The 26,525-nt window shown below is 41.7% G+C and overlaps 5 protein-coding genes across 7 annotated transcripts; 1 reads left to right on the forward strand and 4 right to left on the reverse strand.

The window, feature by feature from the left end:
* Positions 1–294: 294 nt before the first annotated feature.
* Positions 295–1,803, reverse strand: LOC121698471 (gamma-crystallin M3-like). Its single transcript, XM_042080599.1, has 3 exons — positions 1,769–1,803; positions 1,168–1,410; positions 295–623 (listed from the first exon to the last, which is right to left on the reverse strand). Exons 1-3 carry the CDS (start codon positions 1,778–1,780, stop codon positions 351–353), a joined length of 528 nt encoding a protein of 175 aa, XP_041936533.1. The 5' UTR covers positions 1,781–1,803; the 3' UTR covers positions 295–350.
* Positions 1,804–3,125: 1,322 nt separating this feature from the next.
* Positions 3,126–5,186, reverse strand: LOC121698733 (gamma-crystallin M2-like). Its single transcript, XM_042081061.1, has 3 exons — positions 5,134–5,186; positions 4,008–4,250; positions 3,126–3,425 (listed from the first exon to the last, which is right to left on the reverse strand). Exons 1-3 carry the CDS (start codon positions 5,140–5,142, stop codon positions 3,150–3,152), a joined length of 528 nt encoding a protein of 175 aa, XP_041936995.1. The 5' UTR covers positions 5,143–5,186; the 3' UTR covers positions 3,126–3,149.
* A 774-nt stretch (positions 5,187–5,960) lies between these two features.
* LOC121698732 (60 kDa heat shock protein, mitochondrial) lies at positions 5,961–12,615 on the reverse strand. Its single transcript, XM_042081059.1, has 11 exons — positions 12,460–12,615; positions 11,745–11,920; positions 11,599–11,640; positions 11,193–11,486; positions 10,860–11,049; positions 10,110–10,278; positions 9,831–9,930; positions 9,167–9,412; positions 8,185–8,359; positions 7,744–7,922; positions 5,961–7,394 (listed from the first exon to the last, which is right to left on the reverse strand). The coding sequence occupies exons 2-11, from the start codon at positions 11,916–11,918 to the stop codon at positions 7,224–7,226; spliced, it is 1,740 nt and encodes a 579-aa protein (XP_041936993.1). The 5' UTR covers positions 11,919–11,920; positions 12,460–12,615; the 3' UTR covers positions 5,961–7,223.
* Positions 12,616–13,713: 1,098 nt separating this feature from the next.
* Positions 13,714–19,181, forward strand: LOC121698747 (MOB-like protein phocein). The gene is made up of 8 exons (XM_042081091.1): positions 13,714–13,866; positions 14,582–14,644; positions 14,771–14,871; positions 15,122–15,164; positions 15,254–15,340; positions 15,627–15,706; positions 15,931–16,042; positions 18,173–19,181. Exons 1-8 carry the CDS (start codon positions 13,807–13,809, stop codon positions 18,317–18,319), a joined length of 693 nt encoding a protein of 230 aa, XP_041937025.1. The 5' UTR covers positions 13,714–13,806; the 3' UTR covers positions 18,320–19,181.
* Positions 19,182–19,430: 249 nt separating this feature from the next.
* Positions 19,431–26,324, reverse strand: LOC121698746 (protein boule-like). 3 transcript variants are annotated; one of them, XM_042081090.1, is made up of 11 exons: positions 26,091–26,324; positions 25,461–25,592; positions 25,206–25,297; positions 25,050–25,104; positions 24,455–24,530; positions 24,006–24,139; positions 23,602–23,688; positions 23,105–23,152; positions 22,817–22,945; positions 22,268–22,369; positions 19,431–22,045 (listed from the first exon to the last, which is right to left on the reverse strand). In XM_042081090.1, exons 1-11 carry the CDS (start codon positions 26,103–26,105, stop codon positions 21,872–21,874), a joined length of 1,044 nt encoding a protein of 347 aa, XP_041937024.1. In that variant the 5' UTR covers positions 26,106–26,324; the 3' UTR covers positions 19,431–21,871. The 3 variants fall into 3 exon arrangements, with proteins under 3 accessions (XP_041937024.1, XP_041937022.1, XP_041937021.1); XM_042081088.1 differs by having other exon boundaries at positions 23,979–24,136; positions 26,091–26,311; XM_042081087.1 differs by having other exon boundaries at positions 23,979–24,139; positions 26,091–26,297.
* Between the last annotated feature and the right edge of the window lie 201 nt (positions 26,325–26,525).

Raw genomic sequence — 26,525 nt, forward strand, 5'->3', positions numbered from 1 at the left:
AATCTGTGATGTAAATGTATCTGTAGCAATCTGATGTGTGGAGAGCTCTTATGGTGATCCAGTGATTCAGGAACTCCAAATTAAATTGAGCAGTGAATACAAAACTCCTGCCAGTTCACACATTTGTCAAACATTTGTGACAAAGAAAGTTTCAACTTTCACAAATTTGATGATCCTTCCAAAAAAAAAAGATCCTTCCAAAAAAACTCAACATCTTAATCACACTCTTTCCCTCCAACAGTACCCCCCAAAAACTCCAAATCAAGTAGCAGAGTTAGAGCCGACTCCATTTTATTCAGTGTGTGGAACAAAGCATAGAGCAGACATTTCACCAGTACATCGGAAGCTCTTTAGAAGTCCATGATACGGCGGATGGATCCGATCCTGCCACTCATGGCACCCCAGTCGCTGAACTTCCTGTACTCGCCAGGCCTCAGGTAGTACATCCTGCCCCTGTAGTTGGGCTGGTCGTACATCAGCCAGTGGCCGTCCATGACGTTGCAAGACTGGCAGTCGGACATGTGGAAGCGGTCCATGAAGTTGGGGCAGTCGTCCATCAGCTCCATCATCTCGCCGGACATGTCGTTGCGATTGTACATCCTCATTTTGTAGTTACCACGGTACTGTGGGAGGGAGTGCAAACAGAGTTATGAGTTTCACTTACACTTTATCGCATTTAGAGGCATTGCTGAAAGTCACTGTTGGAAATAGACTGGTTTAGGGGGTAAAGTGATAACTTAAAGTGATAATTAAATGTCAATGAGCATATTACAATTCTTAAAAACATTGAATTAGTAAAGAATAACAATGATCTGCTATCAGACCTGTGAACATGTGATTCGTAACCTTAACTGAGCCATACCACATTAAAATAGCTGTGGGGAACAGTTAGTTTGGGAGCCAGTTCACTAAAATGGAATGCGCAACATGACGCCCCTTTGGGAAAACAGAAGGTAACACATTACCTGGATAGACTTGAGGTTCAGTTTTTAGAATGGCGGCTGACCAATTACATTTCCTTAACCAATTCCAAACCCTAATTTTAACCTTAACTAAAATGTTTGTTAACAGATGGTTTGTTTATAATCTGAGCATCTGTAGATAGTCTATAGGACACCATCCAAGTAAAGTGTGACTGAATAAGAATAAAGATATCTGAGATCATACCATGGGGATCATGCGGCAGGATCTGACACAGTCAGTCATGCCCATCATGCGCTGGTAGTCGGAGTACTCTCCACGGCGCAGGAAGTACTGGTGGCCCATGTAGTTGGGACGCTCATAGATCATGAAGCAGCCGCTCTCCACACGGATGGAGTGGCAGCGGTTGAAGTAGGTGTGCAGGTCGGAGCAGTCGCCCATGCACTCATGGTAACGACCACCGAAGTTGCGGTCCTCGTAGAAGATGATCTGATACCAGAGGAGCAAATGTTAGTATACTTGCAGGTAGAGATTGACAATCACATAAACATACAGCCAAAGAGCGGTAAACATTAGTATACTTAGTGGTTGAAAGTGAAAATCAGATAGGCCTATGTATGTTGCCAAAGAGCAACTCACATGTAGCCAAAATTAGGCAAACATTAGTATACTGTTATTGCCATTGAAAGTCAGAATTATGAAGCCAAAATGGAAAATGAAAAAAATTAGCCAATTAAGCCTACTCTTGAGGTGAAAATATCAAATATGTGTTGCTAAAGAAAAGTCTTACAAACACTAAAAAACAGACAAAAGTTTTAAAGGAAGGTCAGTAGTCATAGTACTGTACCTTGCCCATCATGGTGGCGGTTGTTGGGTTGACAAATGCTGTTAGTGCAAGCTTGTGTTAACTGTGACTTTTCGTTGCCCTTATATATGCCTCAGGTCCGGAAACAGGTACCACAAGGATCTTTGTCATTCTAATGAGCCAGGGTCAGAGTCAGCACAATTCCTACAGGTCCTTCTTACAGGGACTTCAGTGCGCGCGCACACACACACACACACACACACATATACACACACGTGGCAAAATGGTAGCATGACAAATCATGACACACCATGTCAAAGACCATAGAGTCCTTGTGATCAGTCAGCCATTATGACCAGGTGACACACCTGTCCTAATCTGGTTCTGACCAGCCTCATCCGGGCCAGGCCTGGTTCAAGTCTTGGCCAGTTGTCTGTCAGAGGAGGCTTCTAGTGAACTCCACTATTCCTGAAAGGACATCCGGAAACAATGCAGATTGCAGATTGTCACAGATTGTGAATGTGTTTCTTTGGTGACTGGAGCATTTTGGCCTAGACGTTTCCTGTTGTTAAAGGCATGTGGATGAAAGCACTCAGGTATAATGTTCTCTGAGGGTTCTCCTTTTAAAACAACAGGCCTTGTTCCCAGCATCAGTCATACAGTGCTTTGTCCCTGACCCCTTTTGGGAATGGGAGCTTTGCCAACTAGGCATGTTTTCACCGTCGGGTGACCTCTGCCCCCCTGACCCTGAGTGAGTCTGTGTGTGAGAGAGAGAAAGAAAGAGAGAGAGAGTGAGAATCTGAATGTGTGTGGGTGTGTGTGGGTGTGAGTGAGTGTGTCTGACCGCTGTGGACAGTGACAGCTAAGTTCGGTATATGAAGAACAGCGGTGAGTGTAGAGTGAGCCCCAGCCTGGGTAAGTACCTCTGAAGTCATATTCAGAATTTAGTGGAGTTTATAAGACTGTATATTAAGAGTTTATAGCAGTTAATAAGAGATTATTCATTCTAATCTAAACTTCTGAAGGCATTACTATTTCAAGTATTGGAGTGATCATTCCAGTGAGTGTCATTGTTAATTGTCATAAAAGAGATAAGTAGTATGTGCTTTATATATATATACTGTGGATATGCATTACTATAAATTATGGTACATGATTTATGTTGCCTTGGGAAGCACCTAAAGCTCAGTAGTATTTATTTTAAAGATTACCATGTTGAGCCATAGACACATAATTAGACACAAAGACACAATTGGACACATAACCCACACAACACATTCAACAAAGGATTTCAACCCCACACAACCTAGACTGTGAGACCAGAATAGACACAAACTCTCAACACATCTCAATCTGGAGAAGATAATATTTTATTCATAACTGTCCATCCACTTACTCGCTCTCTCTTTCCCTCTTTTCTCATTTAAAAATCAGTGATCCTCTTGAAGGAGCCAGTGGTGGCACAAGTGGCGCCCCAGTCGCTGAATCTGCGGTACTCGCCAGGCTGCATGAAGTACTGGCGCCCCCTGTAGTTGGGGTGCTCATACATGGTCCAGTAGCCATCCATGACGTTACAGGAGTAGATATCGCGGGTGCGGAAGCGGTCCTGCACCGACTCACAGTCGTCGTTGAACTCCATCATCTGGCCCTGGAAGTCAGGTCGCTCGTAGATGCGCATGCGGTAGGGCCCGCCACTAGTCTGTGTCAGTAGGAGAGAGATAGAGAGAGAGAAATAGGAGAAGAGAAGGAGAGAGAGATGAAACATAAAAAATAAAAAGAGGTAAAGTTGGAGGCTGATAAGGATTTATGATGTTAAGTGGGAGGTTAAGAAGTCTATAGTGTGATCAATCAAACAAAATATGTTTTGAATTTTTTGAGTATCAATTAAATATATAGATATGTGTCTTTGTAACAGTAACAGATTTGTAACAGCAATGACAACTGGTCTGCTTAATATATGGTATCTTGAGTTGAGTTCTTCGGTCAAAATAGGTGAAGATGCTCACTGATTATACAACAAATGATTGTAAACATTGGAAATGACACCAAAATATCCTAGAAATAGTTACCTCTCTCTGTCACTCTCTCTCTCTCTCTCTCTCTCCCACAGACACATACACACACACACTCATGCACACACATGCATAAACACCCATACACGCACACACTCACACACACACACACACAGACACACACACTCACACACACACACAGACACACACACACACACACACACACACACACACACACACACACACACAGACATACTCCAGGTACTCACATAGTTGAAAGTGCGGCAGGAGCGGATAGAGTCGTTGTAGCCCATCCAGCGCTGGTACTCGGGGTACTCGCCGCGGGTCAGCACGTACTGGTAGCCGCTGTAGTTTGGACGCTCGTACAGCACCCAGCAGCCGCTCTCCACGCGGATGGAGTTGCAGCGGCTGAAGTGGGGGTGCATTTCGGGGCAGTCTGTGTCACACTCATATGAGCGGCCCTGGAAGTTCTTGTCCTCGTAAAAAGTGATCTGGAAGCAGACAGGGAAACGTGTTTTGGATGAGTCAGTGATAAGGAACTGGCTGCAAATGTGAGGCACCGTATTGACAGTGGTTCAGTAAACTCCTAGCATGGACAATGAGTTACTCTCATAGTCTGACAATGTGCAAACATTCAGTTGTCTCTGAAACATCTTCACCTGTACAATATCCATGCCTACACTATTTAACCAGACCAGGTCTCTGACTTGTTTTATTTATTTATTTATTTATTTATTTATTTCAAACACAACCTTAGCTGGAAAGAGACCTGTCTCTTTGTGCTCATAAGCACACAAAGCTATTTAGACTCTATCACGGGGAGAAGGCCCAAGAGGTGGAGATGCATACAGACTGTCCGTTGCTTTCCACTGGTTGTGGTCATAGGTGTAGCATGAGTCCATGAGAGCCCAGTCTTGGTGGCCTGACTGGAGTGGGTGTGCTCGTATCAGACTGAAGACTGTGCCCATATTACAATGGTGGCTCCAAAGGCCCAAAATCCTCTGCACAAGTCCTGCATCTGAGCCACCTGAACTGGGGCTTTGCATTGTCCTGTGCTGTCCTCTCTCTCGTCCTGTGTGGTCTACCCCCTCGTCCTGTGCTGTCCTTTCCCTTCATCCTGTGCTGTCCTCTCCCTTCGTCCTGTGCTGTCCTCTCCCTCTGTCCTGTGTTGTCCTCTCCCTTCGTCCTGTGCGGTCCTTCCCCCACGTCCAGTCTTGTCCTCTCCCTTCGTCCTCTCTCTTCGTCCTGTGCGATCCTCCCACACGTCCTGTGCGGTCCTTCCCCACGTCCTGTGCTGTCCTCCAGCTCATCCCCCTCATCCTCCCCCTCGCCCTGTCTTATGAATGTCTTTCCTGCGGTGTGCTGCTTACTTACCTTACTCATGGTGACTCAGCTCCTGCGTGCTTCTTTCTCGGTGTGTTTCTAACTAGGCTCTGGTGCCAGGCACAAACCGGGCCTGATTTATAAAGCTCGGTCCAGAGGAGGCTGCCTGGGCCGTTTTTGTTATTTTAATGACCCGGGGATTTGGTTTTTTTTGAGAAGCTGCCAAGGTCCTGATCCAGTGCATAGAGGCAAAAACCCTGATTCATCACAGCAAACGGCCTAGCCCCGCAACTTTAGCACCCCCCCTGCCACCTGGTCCCTCTGCCAGCCACTGCAGTGTGAGCCATCTATATTGTAATCCACAATATAAAAAAACAAAGAATTCATGTTTACCGCTTTGAATGCTTGCTGGCAACACTAAACACCCAGGAGTACGACGATAGTGGGTGGGAGGTCGACAGCGAGCATGCTTATGCTGTGTGATAAAAGAAAAAAAGAAAAAGAAAAAAGGATTAGTGAACAGGTATAGGGTGCTGAGACCTGGGCCTTATTCTGTTATTCATACTTGCATCCTTGAAGTCCACTTGAAGGAACCACTTTTATCACATTTTAGGTGGGTGGACAACAGGTTGGTAAGGGAGTTAAGGAATCACTTGATTGAACTGGATGTCCTACAACTATGCACTTAACTACAGATGATGATCTTTAGGGTTGCAAAGGAACCATTGTGAAGTATAGGATGACAACTATCCGACTCCTTCAAGAAGGCAGTTGGGCTTTATGAACTCTATTTCCTTAAAGAGGGGACACAGTGTTTAATAAACTAACACTAAGTTACTTAGGAGTGTAAAAAAACAGGGACAAACCAAGGCCAAACATAATGTTTAGATGTTTGATTTTATTATAAAGTATTTTCATTTTACTATATTGTACAAAAACAAAAAACAAACAAAACATTCAGTATTAATACATCTTTGCCGAGTTTTCTTTGATTTGCCATCAAGTGATCACCGAAACATTTGCAGAAGCACAGTAAGATCAAAATCACATAAGGGAACTTGTAAAAAAAACATACAGATTCACACAGGGCTCAGCAAATCCACACCAAATAACCTGTCTTGAGTTGATGTTATTCATTTTTTTTAAGTTTGAGAGCAATACAGATCCCTTCATTTCAACTTACATCAGTTGACAGTTGATAGAGGGGACAAAAAAGGTACCAAAGTATTTGTGGTGAAATTGAAAAATATTATTTTTAGAGAATTTAAACGATACCATTATCAACATTGATTGTTATAATGTGTATGTTTTGTTTACATATACAGTAGTTGTGAACTAGATATCTATTACAGCGCCATCTACTGGCCACCCCAGATTTTTCCAACAAGGCCTCACGAATTCAAAACAAAGAGGTTATAATAACATCCTCAGTCATTCTGCAATTTTTATAGCAGAATCAAAGTCGGCCTATCTTGGTGTCTTGTTATCAAGTGCATCTGACAAACAACACATAAAAATATCCTGCGGACATTAACCATTTCTATGGACTTAATAGTTAATGAGGAAAAACTGAAGGGAAACATTCAGAGCAAACATCACAGACAAACTTCACAACGTGAAATGGACAGGGAGCAAAGCCCTCTTTTCTGTCAGTTGCAATTACACAGGCAAAGATCAAAATCATCCCAGCATAAGATAATTACAAAAAAAAACAAACAAAAAAAAACTAAATCAATCAGGCGTCTCATGTAAAACAAGGAACAGGATTTTCTGCACACATCAACATAACCCCAAAGGAAACAGTAACAAGTTCACATGATTCATAGTCTTCATTGGTTCAGGCATGAGCTTTTCAACCAGACATCAAATGAAGGATATTATGTTAGCGCCTAACTGTGAGTAGCAGTAGCAGTTCAACTGTTCCCCATAGAAAGTGTCCTTCAAAGGCAGCTTGATGCAGATGGTGTTAGATGTAACATGCCTGGCGTGGTGGTTGTATAGAGTCTTGATGTGCACAGTTTCTGTCTTACTGATGTAATCCCAAACCCTGTCCGGGGGGAGGGCGATAGAGAGCACTTTTGTCTGGCTCCAGCACCAGGTTCCTCATGGTGTAGGGGTATCCGGGGAATCTGGGTGGGGTTTTAGAACATACCTCCACCCATACCTCCCATCCCACCCATCCCACCCATCCCACCCATACCGCCTGGCATGCCGCCCTCTTTCTCCTCCTTGGGAATCTCCGTGACGACCGCCTCGGCAGTGGACAGGAGCGATGCCACACCAGCAGCATCAAGCAGCGCTGTTCTCACAACCTGGAGGATGAAACAGATGGGGGGGGGGGTTAACCAATCAAGCAGCTGAGGACGAAATACAGCAACTAAAGCTAATATTGCAAATAGAACATCTGCATATCGCTGGTCAACACCCACAGGATCAAGGTTGTGGGTTCGATTCCCAGAAGATAAGCAACATAACAAAATGAATAAATGTAAATCTTAGTATGTTCCTGAATTTAAGAATCTTATGATTTCAAGGTGGTATATAATGTAACCAATCCAAATTCAGAACCATTTCTGGAATATGAAAGGACTTTTATTGGTAAATTAAATGATTTGTAAGTCACATTAGACAAAAGTGATTGTCAAAAATAGGGGTAAGTACCTTGGTGGGGTCGATGATGCCCTTCTCCACCATGTTGACGTACTCGCCCTGCATGGCGTCGTATCCCATCAGGCCCTCCAGCTGCAGGATCTTCTCCACCACCAGGGAGCCCTCCACCCCCGCGTTCTTCGCTATCGTCATGGCCGGCACACGCAGGGCACGTCGGATGATGTCAATGCCTGAAAGACACATGCAAGACAGTTAGTACTAAGACAGTAGTAGTCAGGGGATTTCATGGCCACCTTCATAGAAACACTTCAGACACAAGAGAGTCCTTTGTAAAGGGCTTAAGGCACTAATTATCGGTGAGGATCAGGAAAAGGATTAAAACTTCCAAGAACAACCACACAAATTAGCATGTTTAGCATGTAAGGGTAACCTCTATTCATGAGACCGGACTATTATTTTTTCAAAGCATAATTTTTTGGGCTTTTTATGTACCAATCTTCTGGTCAGCGTTGGCTGGCACGATGGTCTCCAGAGCAGGGATGCAGCGAAGCAGGGCACAGCCTCCTCCGGGCACGATGCCCTCTTCCACAGCCGCCCGGGTGGCATTCAGGGCATCGGTCACGCGGTCCTTCTTCTCATTGACCTCCACATCACTAGTACCGCCAACCTGACAAAGACATGAGTTTGAACATCTTTAAGCAGAGTGGAAAAATAATTTGTGTGTGAAAGAAAGACAGTGGCAAAAGAAATTTGAAATGAATTTATGCCACACAGAATTTGTTTAATTTAACAACACAAAAAAAGGCTGCTCTTGTAAGTAGGAGCTTCATCACTGTACACAATATTATGTAAAGGCAAATTAAACTTCCTTGGTAAGGGAGTTTTTCCTTGCCCCTGTTGCTCTTGGGTGCTCCTTGTTGGTGCCCTCCACCCAATCCCAATCCTCCACCACCTTTTTTATGCAGCCCTTGCCACTTAATCTACTAAACCCCTCTTCTACTGCACTCTTTACCCCCCCCCCCCATTAATGCACAAATAGGCTGACACCAGACATAATTTCACTGCATTTCTTACTTCCAGTAACTATATGCATGTGACAATAAACTTCCTTGTATCCTTGTAATCAGTATTCTATTTCTGGTTTTCTTTCTCTTTTCCGTGCATCCCCTTCTCTCTTTCCATCGCCCCTACTGGGCCTGCCACAACCATCGGCCCCTCTGAGAGCTGCTCAAGTTCTCTGTCCAGTTTTCTTTGCTCTGGAGGGAGTCCAGGCTATGGGCTGTGTAAAGCATTTTGACATATAACAACTGACGATGACTATTGTTCATGGCTATCTAGAAATACTTCCCTTGAATAATTCTAGAAAAATGAGAGAATTGGTTCTCTTGTAGGGAGCTGCTCCCTGTCATACTTGACATAGACTCTTGACTGATCCCATCAACCCTTGTAGACGCTCCCCCACACTCTCTCGCACCTTCAGCACAGCCACGCCATCGGAGAGCTTGGCCAGCCGTTCGTTAAGCTTCTCCTTCTCGTAATCGCTTGTGGTGTTGTCCAGTTGCTCGGCAATCTCGCTGATGCGCTTCTCGATGGCGCCGGGGTCGCCGCGGCCCCTCAGGATCAACGTGTCGTCCTTGGTGACCTGCACCTCACCCACCTTCCCAAAGTCATGTGGCTGAACATCCTCCAAAGCCAAGCCAACAGCCTCATCCCCAAACACCTGCAGAGAAAGAAAAGTTCATCAAATAACTCCCATTTCACCCAGTATATACTGTGCTTATTGAATGGCCTTACATCAACCAGTCTAAGAGTTGTGAACCTATTTGTAAAGTGGAATCAAAGTACATTACACGGACACACAATTTATATTACACCGTAATACACAGTGGTAACACAAAAACAAAACCACTCCAGGTCCCAATATTTCTCCCCAACCAGTATCACAGTATGTGACTTCTGACACATCCTCCCTAAGTACAGATCACAAGTCACACGCTGTGTTTCAATTCACATACTTCTGTACTTACAATACCTAATATGAGTGCACAAGTGCATTCACTTGTGCATGCATATTAGGTATTGTAAGTACAGAAGTATGTGAATTGGAACACAGCCACAGTATGGCCCTGAACACTCACGGTGCCTCCAGAGGCGACGGCCATGTCCTTGAGCATGTTCTTCCTGTTGTCGCCAAATCCAGGCGCCTTCACTGCCACAACCTGAAGGCCAACCTTCAGTCTGCAAGTGAATAGAATAGATTATCAGTGAGCTCTTATGGAATCCCTAAACAATTTCCAAAACAAACTTTAAGCCACAAACACACAGCCCCTCTCTTTGGCACATATTAAACACACTGCACATTGCTGGCAGTCTCTCTGTCCCTCTCACACTCACACAAAGGAAATGACTCTCCATACCGATTAAGGACCAGTGTGCTGAGGGCCTCTCCGTCCACGTCCTCGGCGATGATGACCAAAGGCTTGCGGTGCTGGTTGGCAATCTCCAGAGCAGGCACAATATTCTGGACGCTGGAGATCTTCTTCTCACTGAGCAGCAGGTAGGCATCCTGGAACTCGCACTTCTGACCTGTGAGACGACCAATCCAATTAAGTGTGGGTTCATAGAGAACAGTGTTGTCTGGTGTGTGGTGAGCGTTCTGGTGCATAATAGCTGCCGTGCATCACCCAGGTGGGTGCTACACATTGGTGGTGGTTAGCGAGATTGCCTCTTCACTGTTTAGCACTTCGAGTGTCTAGAGAAGCGCTATATAAATGTAACATCATGTTGTCTGGTATGAACAAACACTGTAAACAATGGGGGACAAGCTACAGCGTATACATGTTGTTCTTGAAAAGTTGTTCTTCCAAGAAATAGTTCAACATATTGTTTCAATTATAATGATTTGCAAAGACTTACAATTTAAATTATTTGATTATTATATTTAATTTATATTTTCAAAGTATTGTTATTCATCATTATTACTATTGAAGAAAGGAGAAATGTTGCGTCCTGAAGCTGCACATCAAATAAGCAACTCTAGGGTCAGACAATGAGATTCTTTGACCTTTTTTAACCACCACCATGCACACATGCATAAGCACTCCTTAAAACCTGAATTATCTGAGAAAGCACAAAGGTTAGAGGTCAGAGAAGCATCGATGTCTGACCTTTGGCAGTGTTGATGAAGTATGGGGAGATGTAGCCACGGTCAAACTTCAGCCCCTCGATGATCTCCAGCTCATCGTGAAGCGTCTTGCCATCCTTCACCGTGATGACCCCTTTACGACCCACTTTCTTCATGGCGTTGGAGATTATGTTTCCCACCTCGCTGTCTCCATTGGCTGAGATGGTTGCAACCTTGAATAAACAATCGTAACTTTCTGTTGATACCACTATAAGTTACATATATCTTAAAATACCAAATACCAGTGAAACAAACACTCACACACACACTTGAGTATGTGTGTATTCAAAAGCTGGTTGGGTCCACTTTCACATACCTGAGCGATTTCCTCTGGTGTGGTGACCGGTTTGGAGAGCTTCTTCAATTCAGAGATAACAGTTTCCACTGCAAGCATCACCCCACGGCGGATCTCCACAGGATTGGCTCCCTTGCTGATTGTGTCGAAGCCCTCTTTGGCGATGGCACGAGCCAGAACAGTGGCAGTTGTCGTGCCATCTCCAGCCTCTTCATTGGTGTTATTAGCCACGTCTTGAACCAGCTTGGCACCAATGTTTTTGTATCTGTCCTTCAGGTCAATGCTCTTGGCCACTGTCACACCATCCTTGGTGACCTTGAGGTAGAGGTCATACAATGTATGTCAGTTAAAAAAAAAAAACACATCCACTGCATGTAACACACATTAATATGAACAAATATTCAGAAACACAGAGTAAATGTCCTACCTTGGGACTTCCCCAACTCTGTTCAATGATGACAGTGCGACCCTATAAAGGACAAAATTATTGCACAATGTATTTCATAAGATACAAACATTTATGAGAATGTCATTGCCATTACACACACTTTGGACCTTAGCCTGGTAAGTTACCTTGGGTCCCATGGTAACTGCAACAGCGTCTGCGAGCAGGTCAACCCCCTGAAGCATGAGGGCGCGTGCATCGGCTCCAAATTTGACATCTTTGGCGTAGGCACGAGTCAGGTGGGGAGCTAAGGCCCTGCACACTGGTCGGGCTTGTCTCATCAAAGCAGGCAAACGCAGCATTCCTGTGAGGAAAATATCATTTTTAGCTAAAACTGCTCTTTTACCTTATCAGCATTAACACAAATCCGTCTATGCAAAGTAACGTTAACAGGCGAACAATTTGTGCGGCACGTTTCTGGTTAATGCATAATGTGGAAATCGTGACTAGCCCCCAACGTTAATGTGATTTAACTTCCAAGTTAGCATAGCCACATGGATGATGTTGCAATGCCAATGGTTAGCCAGATTAGTTAGCTAGCTAGCGAGCTAAGTTACATCATAACTTACATTCAATTCATTAACAAGCGATTAACCTGACGATCAAACCTACCTGGACGATACCAATGTAATGAAATATTAACTGTATTCAATGTCACAATCAAAAGAGAGAAAACATGCCAAGTAGCTTGCAATATTCATTCAAGTTCGTCCTTGCCATCTTCATTCAAACCTTACAAGGACAGCGCACGTGTTGTAACGTTAGTAGTATAAAAATGTGTCGCTGTCTAATTGCCAACATAATGCATCGATCTGTCAACGGAGCAGACGGCGTTATACTTACTATTAATTTATGGTGACAATAAGATGAAGACAGAATCCGTGATCTCTAAGACACTTCTACAGGCAAGTGTGAAATTAAATGGCAATGCGAGCTGCACAGTCTTGTCCCATTGAATGCGTAACCTGACCATAGACTCACACATGTGTTTCTGCATCCGGTCTGTTACCGGTTGGCCCCTAAACCTGAATAATGTAAACGTCCTGTAGATAATATGTTTTTAGTTGTAATTATCATCTCTTAAAATAGTTTCAGTAAAGACTCGATGTAAAATAGAGTAACTATTGTGATAATGTCATGTTTAATGGGAAAACAGCGGTCTATTATTATATATTTAACGATATAAAAAATATTATACTGGGTTAGGGGTTCGGAGTTCCAGAAACTTCTCAAATTGCGATTGGATAAAAATGTCATGTGGTTTGTGACAGGAGAAAGAATCTGTCAAACTTCAGAATAAAAGTCAGCCCATAGAAACAATTTGAAATGTTGGCATGCAGGTTGGGTTTGACGCAGTTTGACGTCTTCTAGATGTCTGGGTGTAGTCAACCGGTCACAATAAGGAAACATGAAACGTGTTTATGTTCTCTGTATTTCCTCCCAAATTCAAATTCTTTTTGGTTTTTAGGCCAATAGCTTTGATACAGTAGTGTCCAAGTAAAAATAATGTCATGCTGATTCGCCACAAACCTGTCTCAAACTACAACCAGGATGATAAAAGAACGAGTTTAGAATTACAGTAAAAGTCAGGTTTAAGAATGGTTGACTTGCAACATTATTGGACACCTGAGGGCAGAACACATCGCAACAGAATAGGCAAACCAGGCTTGGAGCTGGAATGGGCCCCCAAGGACAGCTGCAAGGACACTCCAAACGGCTTGATAGCGATGGGCCCCCCTCCCCCCAAAAGTCCTTGCTAGAGCCCCAGAATATTTGCTGTCACGACTAAAGCGTCAGGAGAAACAAGAAGATGAACTCATTGAAGTAAAACACAACAGGGCACTTTTTTGTCCCTCTACAGGAGGTATATTCTATCTATGGACATATATTTGGGGAAAAAATCAATGTGCAGAGGTCTGGAAAGTGTGGTATACATAGTAGGCTACCTATTTATATTTAGTAACCCGGCTGAATTTTGTTTTGTTATTTCTAATGCGTGCAGATTAAGACAGGTACGGTAGGTCAACAAAGGTTACTTGAAATGATAGAACCGGATAGAACCACCAGAGCCCGCCTACGGACTTATTAGACATTCTCTGGAACCACCTAACTAATCGGGTAAATGGCACCTCTTGTGGTCGCGTGCAGCATATCTTTTGGAATGTGTCATATCCGGGACAGTTTGGCGAAATGGTCATGGCCGAGGGTACAGTTGTTCTGAGGAGAAATCGTCCAGGGACCAAGGCGAAGGTACAATATATGACCTGCAGAGAACTTAGAAGACCGATATTTGTAATGGTCAACATGTATTTATGAACAAGAAAGTGTTTTTTAAGATTTTCATAGCAGCTTGTGATGATGTCAAGTCTGTTGACTGGTGATTGTGGCCTGCCCTAGCCTGTAAACAGCTAACTGTTAGCTGGTAAACTAAACAAACATAGTAGGCCTATACTAGCTAGCCCCAGTAAGAAAGCCGCTTAATTGTTATCTGATGTTCGGATAACTTTTGCCTTTCACTGTTTGGTGAAAGGCTAAAGTTATCCGACCACTGCTGTCAACAAGATCACTGATCAGTGCTACTACTTCAACTATGTTAGCAAGATGCTAGCTGTTCTGTATGTAGTTTAAATGAGCAACAGTCAGTTTGGTAAGCAGTAGCCTAAGTTAACGTTAGCCTAGTTCATAGCATTGCTGGAGGTATTACATCAGCATTAATGAACATGTTACTAGTAACCAAAGACTACTGGGTGCAGTTATCGGCGGTGGAAAGATCAATGTTCTGTTAAGCTTTGTGTTGTACACTTAGGTAAAGTGACTTAGGTAGACCATCGATGGTCTCTAACCATGAGGTGGACTATGGGTAGACAGTGATATTTTGCCATTGCTTAACCAATTGTAGGAGATTGCTGTTCAAATTGATCAAGTAACAGTGAGCTTCTTTGTAATTGTATAATTCTATATGCAGAATTTTTACAACTGGCCCGATGAATCTTTTGAGGAAATGGACAGCACACTGGCTGTGCAACAGGTGAGGTTTCATTTTTAACTTTACATTGCAGACTTGAAATTATGTAAGTCAGTGAGTTTGAGATGTTTTGCATGGCATGCGTCATTAAACGTCTAGCAAATGTTGAATGACGACACTTGTTTCTAGTACATTCAACAAAATATTCGCTCAGACTGCTCAAACATAGAACACATTCTGGAGCCTCCGGAAGGACAGGACGAGGGCGTGTGGAAGTATGAGCATCTAAGGTGAGTGACCTTTCAAACACACCCTTGCCTGTTGTAAATTAAAACGTTTATGTGTGCACTGGGGAGGTATAGCGAAGATTAGAAGTTAATCTTGGTTTTAGCCTGTTAATTATTTTACTGTTGTTTGAATGCTTTGATTATAGGCCATGCCAAAATGGCCTACAGACCCACCCTTGGGAGAGGGTGCATAGACCTCCACTGCATATAAAACAGGAAAAAATGTTCCCTTTTTTTCCTTCTCTCCCCATAGGCAGTTTTGCCTTGAACTCAATGGACTTGCTGTCAAACTTCAGGTACCATCCAAAATTGTCTAGGCTCAGGCCACTGTTATGCTTGTATCTGTCGTGTATTTGTTGGTAAAGTCTGTCTCCTTTGCTCACAGGGAGAGTGCCACCCAGACACATGTACTCAGATGACTGCTACAGAGCAATGGATATTCCTCTGTGCCGCTCACAAGACGCCCAAAGAGGTGAGAGGGGCCATTCCCTATATGAGTTCTAGAAACTTCTCTCAGGGTTGTAAGTTGTAAAGCTATTGTATTGTATGGCTCTAACAACATGGGTTTATTTCCCAGAAAGCCACTAGAGATACATATACATTTCACTAGGCTTGTTATTTAATATGCCTGGGAGAGATATCCACTCCAGAGAAATATTATGTTCAGTCACAATGATCTGTAAGCGGTAAACAGTGTTGTTGGTTACACTTTCACAAACTTGTCTGTCATTTTGAGCGGTTTCTGTCTTTATCTTCAGTGTCCTGCCATTGACTATACTAGACACACCCTGGATGGAGCTGCCTGCCTGCTGAACAGTAACAAATATTTCCCTAGCAGGTGAGCGCATAATATTGTTTGTGTGTGGAGCGAGGAATGGGATTAACATATTAAGGTTCTATGGGTGTAGGTATACTTTATGGTATACTAACTGGCTGTCACTTCAGTGTTTTATTGTTCCTTACTATTTTCCTTTTCTTAATCTCAAGAATTTGTTTAGAATGATAGTCAACTGTGTCATGAATAGGCATCTGTAATATAATCTTAACTCCCTTTATTTGCAGAGTGAGTATTAAGGAATCTTCTGTAGCAAAGCTGGGTTCAGTCTGTCGGCGAATCTACAGGATATTCTCTCATGCCTACTTCCACCACCGCCAGATATTTGATAAATATGAGGTATGCACATTGAGAGATAACAAGCTTTTTTGCATTGGGTACTATATATATATATATATATATATATATATATATATATATTTGTGTACTCATTTCATGCTATTCAGTTGTTAAGTTCGACGTCACAGGCCCAACCGCTTTTTTGTCAAAAGACGTTAACTAGTGCAGCCAGCCGGTTTTCGCAATTTGTAAACCTTGTCACAATCACTTCCGTTTTAGTGAGGGTAAAACAAAATCACATACAGCGAGGAAAATAAATATTGAACACGTCAACATTTTTTTCAGTAAGTATACTTCCAGTGAGGCTATTTGCATGAAATTTTCACTAGACATTAGTATTAACTTAGGTAATCCACACATATAAAAAAATCCAAACATTAATGTTCATAAGTAGAGTTATGAGTAAAAAAGTGGAATGCCACAGGAAAAAAGTATTGAACACACCTACTGAAATTTCTTAAATACTTTGTGGAAAAAACTTTATTTGTAATGAGAGCTTCAAGGCATTTCCTCTATGACGAAACTAATCAGTCGCAGTATTCAGGTGTGATTTTGGCCCATTCTTTTAAACAGATAGTCTTTTAATATTGAAGATTCCAGGGGTCCCTCTTGTAAATCCTGATCTTTAGGTAACTTCCAAAACTGTTCAATTGGATTAAAGTCAGGGCCTGAATTTCCTTTCTCTGAAACCAATTGAGAGTTTCCTTTGCTGAATGCTTTGGATCATTGTCCTGCTGGAAGGTCTAGCCATGTCTCATCCTCATTGTTCTGGTGGATGGCAAGATTCTCCCAGAAAAAATGGCTCCAGTTCATCATTTTTTCAACTGTATGAAGTCTGCCAGTACCATGAGATGGAAAACAGCCCCACACCGTGATGCCCCCACCTCCAAACTTCACTGTTGGTATGGTATTTTTAGGGTGATGCACAGTGCCATTTCTCCTCCAAATATGGTGTGTAGTATGACATCCAAAGAGTTAAATTTTGCTCTCACCTGACCAGAATACATTCTCTTAGTATTTCATAGTCTTGTCCAAATGTTGTGTAGCAAACTTTCAATGAGCTTCGACATGTTTTTCTTCAGTAATAGAGTCATGTGGGGTGAGTGTGCATAGAGGCCATGGCGATGGAGTGCATTACCTATGATTTTCTCTGTAACAATTGAACCTGCTGCCTCCAAGTCTTTCTGGAGTGGTCCTTGGCTCTTAGGCTACACTTCTGACTATCTGACTTCCTGGTCAGAAATCTTGTGAGGAGATCCTGTGCATGGCCGATTGATGATGCAGTGATGTTCCTTCCACTTGCAGATAATGACTCCAATACTGCTTACTGGATGATTCTGAAGTTTTGAAATGCATCTGTAACCAGTTCCATTGATATGTTTTGCAACAATAATGTTGCAAAGGTCTTGGAAGAGCTCTTTGCTTTTACCCATCATGACATGTTTCTTGTGTGACAACTTGGCAACGAAAAACCTTTTTATAGCTCATCAATATGTACAAACCCAGCTTACATTAATTTGCACAGATAGGAGGGATAATTACTCTCTAACTATGTATAGATTCCAGCTCGTTCCTTGCCATTCCTTGCCTTTGTGTACTGTTTTTTTCTTAGTGTGTTCAATACTTTTTCCCTGTGCCATTCCACTTTTTTACTCATAACTCTACTTAGGGACATTAATGTTTGGATTTTTTAATATGTGTGGATTACCTAAATTAATACTAATGTCTGTAGTCTGTAATGTCTGTGTTCAATACTTATTTTCTCCGCTGTAACTTTAACAGAGTAATTACTGTAGCTGTGCACTGCAGCCAGTTGATATAATCAAGGGTAACGTCCAGGCTTCTGCGAAAAAATAGGATTTTATTAGGTTGAGGCAAGTGAGTAGTAGGATGACAACTTTCTTAAAGGCTGCATAGTGGGGGGAAAAAGTTTATTTTACTGTCTGGAGAAAAACGAGCGGCTCCGAGAGCATTTGGACCCGGAAAGAGAATTATCAGCCTGTTATTGCATCATGATTTAATAACCGAATACTGTCTTTAAAAAAATAGATATTATTTTATAATTGAAGTGTTTTGTCAAATTGATTCACTAGTTTGAAAGTGATGGTTATTTTTTTTGTCTCTGTGCAGAATGAGACGTTCCTGTGCCACAGGTTCACGCGCTTCGTCATGAAGTACAACCTCATGTCAAAGGACAATCTGATCGTGCCCATCATGGAGGAAGAGGAGGACGCGGAAGCTGGACAAAGCCCTGGCGCTGGAGAAAGTGACGCCTGAGGAGCTCGAACAGACCTCTCAGGCGGACGTGACCAAACGCTCGTCACACACAAGCAGGAAGCACGCATACGCACAAATACACACACACAAACACACACTCACACTGCCAATGCCAAGTACCTTAGACATGCTCATTCACTTGCTGCTGTTCCATACATTCAAGAACAGGTCCTTGATGTGGGTTTAGATCATGTCTATTGTGCCAAAACTAGTGTAGACTGTCACTCCATCCTGGATCTTGAAAAGCACACGCATACCTTGGTTGGTGACATTACTACATCCACAACTTTCATATGTCCATGCTGGGCCGATTGCACTAGCACACCCTCCTAAAAACCATCTAACTATCTCACTGCCTGCCTTCCACCGCATGCTAACATACAGGCTGTTGCACTCCTGCCTGGAATTCGGAACACATAGACCTGTAGATTCTATATTTGCCAAATGAACACTACCATTATATGTGTGCACGTGTGTGTGTGTGTGAGATGAATTCTTTACCATGTGGTAAATGGACAGTTATAATCAGCTGGCTGGTGAGGAGAAACCAAAAAAACAAACAAAAAAAAAAGTGTTAGGTGACACTGTGGGTACTTTGCAGGACAATGCTGTTCTTTAAAGGGTGAATTAAACACATTTCTCAGTCTTGAGAGAACACTGTATTTTTCGCTTAGCCATGTCGACATGTTCTTTCAGCTCTATCTATTTTTCCTTTCCACCTCCCCAAGGTCATTTATTTAACTTATTGTTTCTAACCGGGATGAGGAATATTGTATATTAATACAGTCCCAGTTTTGTATTGTCATATAACAAAAACATAATTGACATTTATATGTGAAATAAATTACAGTTATTCAGATAATGTGTATTGCTTAATTGTTCTAAGATGCTGAAAAACACATTCAGGATTTCTTTACTTAAGTCATTCTTTATTAAGAAGTTTTGAATTCCGTAAACAGCCCAACATTTTAATTTGCATGTGTAGTATTTGTAAAATATATTTTACAAATAGTGTTAACATGTTAACAATAAATCACATTAACATGTAAACTACAAATATCAGCACTTGAAAATTTAACAGAAGTATAGAGTAAAATCAATAGCTGACAACTTTATTGGAACATCATATCAAATAAAAACAAAATAAAAAAAAAAAGCCTCAAAAATATTCCTAAGCAAGGCAGTAACAAAATGATGTCTGTGAGGTTAAACAAGTTTAATTTACAAAAATGACAACTATGGCATACAAATATTCATACAATAGTCATGTTTACTTCCCAGTGTCTTGGGACTTCAACCATAGTCAGGACAAGAACTCAAAGAAATCAATGTAATAAACCTTTTAAAATCTTCTAAAGCTGACTGTAGACCAAAAAGTTTTAGAAATGCAGTTTGATCTATATGCATAATGCACTAAAACGATGAGTACATCAACAACTGACCCATATATGATTTAGTCTGATTTTCCATTATATGTTTTTGAATTGGGTGTTTTAGTCTTAAGCTTTAATATTTAAACAACCAGGGCACTAGCCTGAACTACAGCTAACTCCCTTATTTATGGCTTGATAGACAGAACATGGTGTCTAATAAAGGCATAAAGTTAACCTGAATCAACCCAAAACGGCAATTCACTTTTAAACCAGAGGAAGCAACACTAAATGACATGAGAAACTGGTGTAACTGGACAATCTGTACTGTAGCACATGCCATTTACAGACGTATGTTTTAGGGACAAGTGTTCTCAGTGGAATTTCGTTCAGACAAAAAGGCTATAGTCAGTAAAAACAAATACACTACAACAGGAAAAAAAGAAACAAGCAAACAAAACAAAAACAAATAAAAAACATCCACTGAATTGCTACTATCACACATTTTGAACTGAAATAATCTATCATGACATTTTAAGAAACTACAAGAAGAACATATTACTCCATATAATGTACTACAGAGGGATGGACTTGGTGCTTCTTGCTTAGTGTTTTTTTTTTTGTGTGCATTTTAATGTTCTATACCTACCATCCCACAATGCACATACTAATTATACTAACGTAATTTTTGTTTAAAAAGTACTTATACAAAAACATCTAGCATACTGATATAAATATATTATTATTTGACATACGCCTTCTGAAACTAAGCACACATTCTTCTAAAAAAAAAGTAATATGATGACAAAGACTCCACATGTTAATAAGGCTGATTACTGTGCAAGGTAATAATTGGTAATCAATAGCTTTGATACAACATTCAAGAACTCAAGATACATTTAAGAGTCCATTGTAAGCCCTAAATTGAGAGTAAACGTATATCCTTAAATGCTAAGCCTTGATGAATATGACAGTATAGTGTGTGTAAAAACACTTTAGCATCTTGCTTTTGAAAAGAGAATCTTAATAAGGTTATATCTAGAAATCATGGTATTATTGAGAGTTATATTAAACATGAAAGGCAGATGAAAATCCTGTACTCTAATGAAAGTGTGGATTGTACTAGGAGTGATTTGAAGAATTTAACAACTTCACATACAGGACATTCTAGAGTGTTTTTGAGATGGGTTCTGAGATCGACTTCAAGAGCATTTTATGGAACTCTGGGAGTGTTGTGGAACAAACAAGTGTTCTTAAGATCTTTACAGGGAGAGATTCTAGAAGGAAATAGTTTTGAAAAGCTATATGTACACAATGGGTAGTACTCAACCTTTCTGAATAATGTCTTTGCTGGTCTGAGGCTTTGTATTATCTGGTAAGATCACTGTGAAAATGAGAACCAAAAGGTTTTAAGATGGATTTAAACATATAAGTGCAAATATCAGTCTTTCCATAGGTTTATCAAAGCATGTAGGTGCACCTTCAGAGCTGAATAAAGCAGGCTGGTAATCATTGCTCTCGTCCCTGAGTTTATATTGTGAGTCAGTGAGTCGTCAGGAGGAGTCCTGAGATATTGAGGATATTGAAGCACTACAGACAGTGAGTAACGGCTTGGCATAAGGAAGATAAGAGGAGACTGAGGTACATGGAGTTAGGGATATTGTGAGGAAGTAAAGGCATTGTAATGTCACAGAACACTGAGGTATTGTAGAGTAATAGAGCTCCACCTAGAGGTGACCTCTGGGTACAAAAATGGGTAGTGTGGCATACAGCAGGTGTATGTGTATGTCAGGGGCTCATGCAAATCAGAGGGGCTCTTGTATAAAGATAGTGTGTTGTAGTTAAAGGCACAGGTGGCATGACGTATCGCAGCTGAGAAGTGACTGACGTGTGTAGTGGGTTATGTGGCATATGGTAGGTGGGTGAAAGGTGAACAATGAGAAAGGTAGAGTCTCCACTGTCTACATGCAACATCAACAGTGGAATTACACAGTACTAAATGGGTACAAGTGACATGGTGTGGCTTAAGGCAGTTGCGCGGAGGGATTGTCAGTTGTACTCAATTGTTTGGGTGTGGAGAGGACAGATATGGAGGAAGAGGTGAGTGTAGAAGTGAGTAACTCTGAGTGTGGATGGAGGAGGAGGAAGTGCAAAGGAGTGCGGGGGTGTTCCTATTTCCTGTTTACTTGAGGGGTTCGGTGGCCTGCTGGACAGGCAGCTCGGTCAGCTCGGCAGCAGCAGCGGCGGCGACGTGGTCCTTGCGCAGGTGGGTGTAGTGGGGGCTGCGGCTGCACCTGCCTTTCAGACTGATGGGGGAGTGAGGAAACCCTCGCCTGGTGGAGTGGAACTTCTGTTCCTGTGTCAGTTGTCACACACACAAAGACACAATATTAATATTGAGGCACATTTTAGTTGTATTTTTGTAAAGACACTAATTCTTGCGGAATAGAAATACAACATTAATTCAAGTCATTAGTGCAATGCACAAAACATACTTTACATTTAGGCATTACTGTAAAACAAAACTACACTTGAAAACAATGGACATATCTCTGTGATGCACTTCTCAAACTCTGACCTTTCCTGTTTCTTGGTGTATTATAATGGGTCCCATTCCGGCTGGATTCTGAAGGTAAAAGTGGTGATATGCTGGCTGAACCATGTGATCCATGTGGGTTTGCTAGGGGGCAGAGCACATTTCAAAACAACATGGAGGAAATAAGATTTTAGAATGAAATATTACAACAAGCCAATCCATTCATATTGTTTTACACAGTCAAACTGTACTTAAGTAATTACTAAAATGACTACAAAAGATGAGTTGAATCTCATCTTTATCATTTAGTGATATCATGTACATTTCATAGTCAGGTTATTTGGGCAACTGTCTGGAATAGACTTCATTGATAATGAGTGGAGCTGATCCACATAGACTCTATGGACCGTATACCTCTGAAGAGCCTGCTACTACTACTACTGTATCGGCCAAGCACTTCTGGCATGTCAGAGAGCGGTCTACTGCTACTCGGGGTCTGATACTGCTACTAAAAGAGCCATGTACCCCTGGCGGGACAGAGCCTGCTAAGGCTCTTCAGAGTCTGCTACTGCTACTCAATGGCCTGTGTACCTCTGGCATGGAGGCTTCAGTCAGGGGGATGGAGGTCTGGATGCAGGAGACGTCAGCAGGCATCTCCACAGGCTGGTAGCGATGATCAGAGGGCTGCATGTACAGGATGGGGCTAGGGGGCACTGGAGACTGCACACACACACACAGGCATACCACCACATGCACGTATGTGTCAATAAACACAGACATGTCATAAGCAAACACACACACATATACTGTACAAACACAAAGAGCATTATGTTCAGCTGCATCACTGCCACACACAGTCATAAACTCTAAATTCTGTACCCGTGGGATGCTCCACTGAAGAGTTGTGGGCACACACTGTGCAGGAGCCTATAGAGAAGAAAAGACAGAAACTTGTGATTCACCATGACAACGGTACTATTCAGAACTATATCTACATGATGCACATTTGATTTATGTTTTTAAATGAATTCCATGAAATTACACAATGAGCTGTGTGAAAGTCTTTGTTATCCGAGAATTGACAAGATCTATCTAACCACTTTTTTTGTATTTTGCATTAAATAACAAGATGCAAAATTATTTTCTAAAAACTGTATAAAATCATATGAAAATAAATTCCATAATATGGTGTTTATTTGACTCTTGATTGTGAATTGTTTTCCTCATAAGCGCACAATGGACCTTGTTAATTATCAGTTTGCAACACTCATTTCAGAGTGATTACATATTTGCACGATATGAACATTGTTCTACAGTGTAAGATGTCAGATGCTTGGAGTGAGTGTCAACCATTCTCTGGATGCTTGAGGTCTAACCTGGTAAGCATGGTGGTAAGCAGGTTGAGGGTAGACTGGCGGAGCAGAGGGAGCAACCATGACAGGGGACCCAGACATGGAACGAGACTAAAACACACACACCCACACACACACACACACACACACACACACACACATTAAATAAAGCTGATGTTAAGCTGATGTTGGGTGTACAGCATATTTAATTGTTAAAAGATAAATACTTATACTACAATAATAATAATACTTCAAATAAAAAATCTAGTATACAATACAAATATAGAAATAACAACACTTTTCATTGCATTTCTCTTCAACTTTGCTAAATATTTAAATGTCAGATTTCTAGATGTATTACATTAAAAACTGTGTCCAACAGTAAGGAGCATGGGACTCACAGGCCAGTGTGAGGCAGGAGTGTTCACCTCTGGGGGGTGGAAGTATGCCACCCCATTGTGGTAGGTATAGGGGTACCCCGTGGAGGTGGTGAGGTACATGGTGCCACAAGGACCAGGGAAAGCCGTAGCAGGGTTAAGATTAGGAATCACAAATCCACCTGCTGAATGAAAGAGACAGGTTTGAAGATAAGGCAAACCCCCAGCAATACAAACTCTTACGTTTTACCTCAAGGAGTATGTATATGCCAAACTTCATGAAGACACAAAGACTGCTTTCATAATTGTCATAACGCGAATAGCAATTTACTTCATGTAATTACGTATGATTTATAACACAATATAATACATATATTTGCTTGAGGACTGTGAATACAATATTCAAAACATAAACGGAGATGCACACACACAGCAGTAAACTTCAAAAACATGATTTTAACTACAAATGTTCCGCTGTCCAAAAGCTCTATATCTCTTACAGTGCATGCCCACTTGCTGCTTGCGGATGGCTTGGCCGATGTTGAGCCTCTTGTCCCGGAAAGACAGCCGGTCAGCCTGAGGCATGAGAAAAGAGAAGGTGAGGGGGTGAAGGGTGTGTGTATGTGTAGGGGCAACACAAAGGGGTAGCAGGTCAAGAATGGGAAGAAAAAGCATAGTGACAGGAGTGAGAGGGGTGGCAGTAAAAAAAGAGAGGGAGTAAGAGTGAGAGAGAGGCAGAGAGAGAAAGAGGAGTAGCAAGACGCCTGGTGGTTAAGGCAAAAGAGGCCATGTGTGGGGTGTGCCCCAAGTACACACCCTGAAAAGCATTAACCCCACCATATGTAATCAAAACCGTGATAACTGCCTTGGCATGGCCATTGGATTAACCAGAGGGTCATCTGGCCAGGCTAACATGCTAATGTGGCTAACTGACACTGAGTGCCAAGAGCAGAAATAGCTGTGTAAATGCATAACTATTCTAACATGAAGAGGAGAACCAAGCTCTTGATATTAAGAGTATTGAACTGAAATTCTCCTTAAGCTATATACACTATTTCTGTTGAAAGGAGGATCAAAGTGGACAGTTTAACTTACATCCTGAAGGACTTTCTGAGCATCTTCTTGAGTTTCAAAGGTGACAAAGCCATACCTAAAGGTCAGACAAAAGACCATGGGAAAATAAATACTTCAAAAATGAACTTGTGCATAGAAGCAACTACAACAAAATGTTCTGGTAATTAGTTAACTTACCCTTTGGACACTCCAGCGCGATCAATGACAATTTTTACTTCTTTGACAGCCCCATGCTGAGAGAAAAAACGCCTCAAATCGCTTTCATTTGTCTGTGGAGACAAATGGTTCCATGCAGACATAACAACAGGTGTGACAAAGGTAAACAATTAACCGACTGTTTGTAAGATGCTCTCATACACGTGGTGCACTTATTTTGCGCTTTGTACACAAGAGCAATGAGAGCAACTGCTTTTTGTGTTTCAAGATATCTACCTTTATGTCAATTCCACCAACAAATATGCGATTGGGAATGACTGTCCCAAACCGTGGGGCATGATGTAAGGTTAAGGGAACACTGTGATCCGACGAAGAGACAGAGCTGGGGGAGGAAGGGGTGGTCTGGGTCTGGTTGAAGGAGTAAGACATTTTCGTTCAATGTTACAAAATAACATGGCACCCACTGACACTGCCTGTTGCTCAGCTGTGCCAGAATACATACCGTTAAATTAATCTGGACTGTTAATGCAGTCTGTTTTATGCAGTCAGACTGTTAATCGTAAACTCTGCATTCATTTTAATCAATGTACAGGTAACCTCTGCTACATCTCAACTGTGGTGAACAGTTAGCCGTTTGACATAAATCAATCTACACAGCCTACTGTTGCTTTAATGTAGCCAAATCAAATAAATGCAAAATTAGACAGCAGTAAGTACATACAAAAGCAAACAATGGACATTCAACAGATTTCATTTTAATTAGACATTGAAATCAGCATTAACAACTTCATCTTTCCCGATCATTTGCTAACTAAGTCTAACTTTTCGATTGCTGCTAGCATAACGTTAACGTTATTCGCAGGTTAGCAAATTTGGATAGCATAGAGAATATTCTCTTAAACTTACCGATGTTTCTTCCATGTCAAAGAGAAGGATGGTGAGCGCTAATCTAGTTCGGACAAAAATAAATTAAACAAATACTGCGTAAATTAATGTCAGTTATGTATTTTAACCGACTAATTAATTAACTAGCAAGCCTGCTAGTTACTGGTTCTGCTTGCATAGGCACCGCCCTTCACTAACACACCACAGTAAAAATCTTCTTCAGAAAGGCCAGTTGCTGGCCTAGAGGAAAAAGAGAATCGGTAGACTAACACTAAAAAAAAACATTTGATGATGATACTATATCAGTAGCATCTGCATATCCTTGCAGTGTTAATTTAATACTTTTTGGAAAATATTCTGCAATATAGAGCCATTCGAGTCTTAATTGTTCTTGTTTTGTATTAAACCATAATTATTCCTGACAACTTTCCCCTACATAGTTGACAAAGTGGAACA

The sequence above is a fragment of the Alosa sapidissima genome, chromosome 23 (assembly GCF_018492685.1).
Source record: "Alosa sapidissima isolate fAloSap1 chromosome 23, fAloSap1.pri, whole genome shotgun sequence".
NCBI lineage: Eukaryota > Metazoa > Chordata > Actinopteri > Clupeiformes > Clupeidae > Alosa > Alosa sapidissima.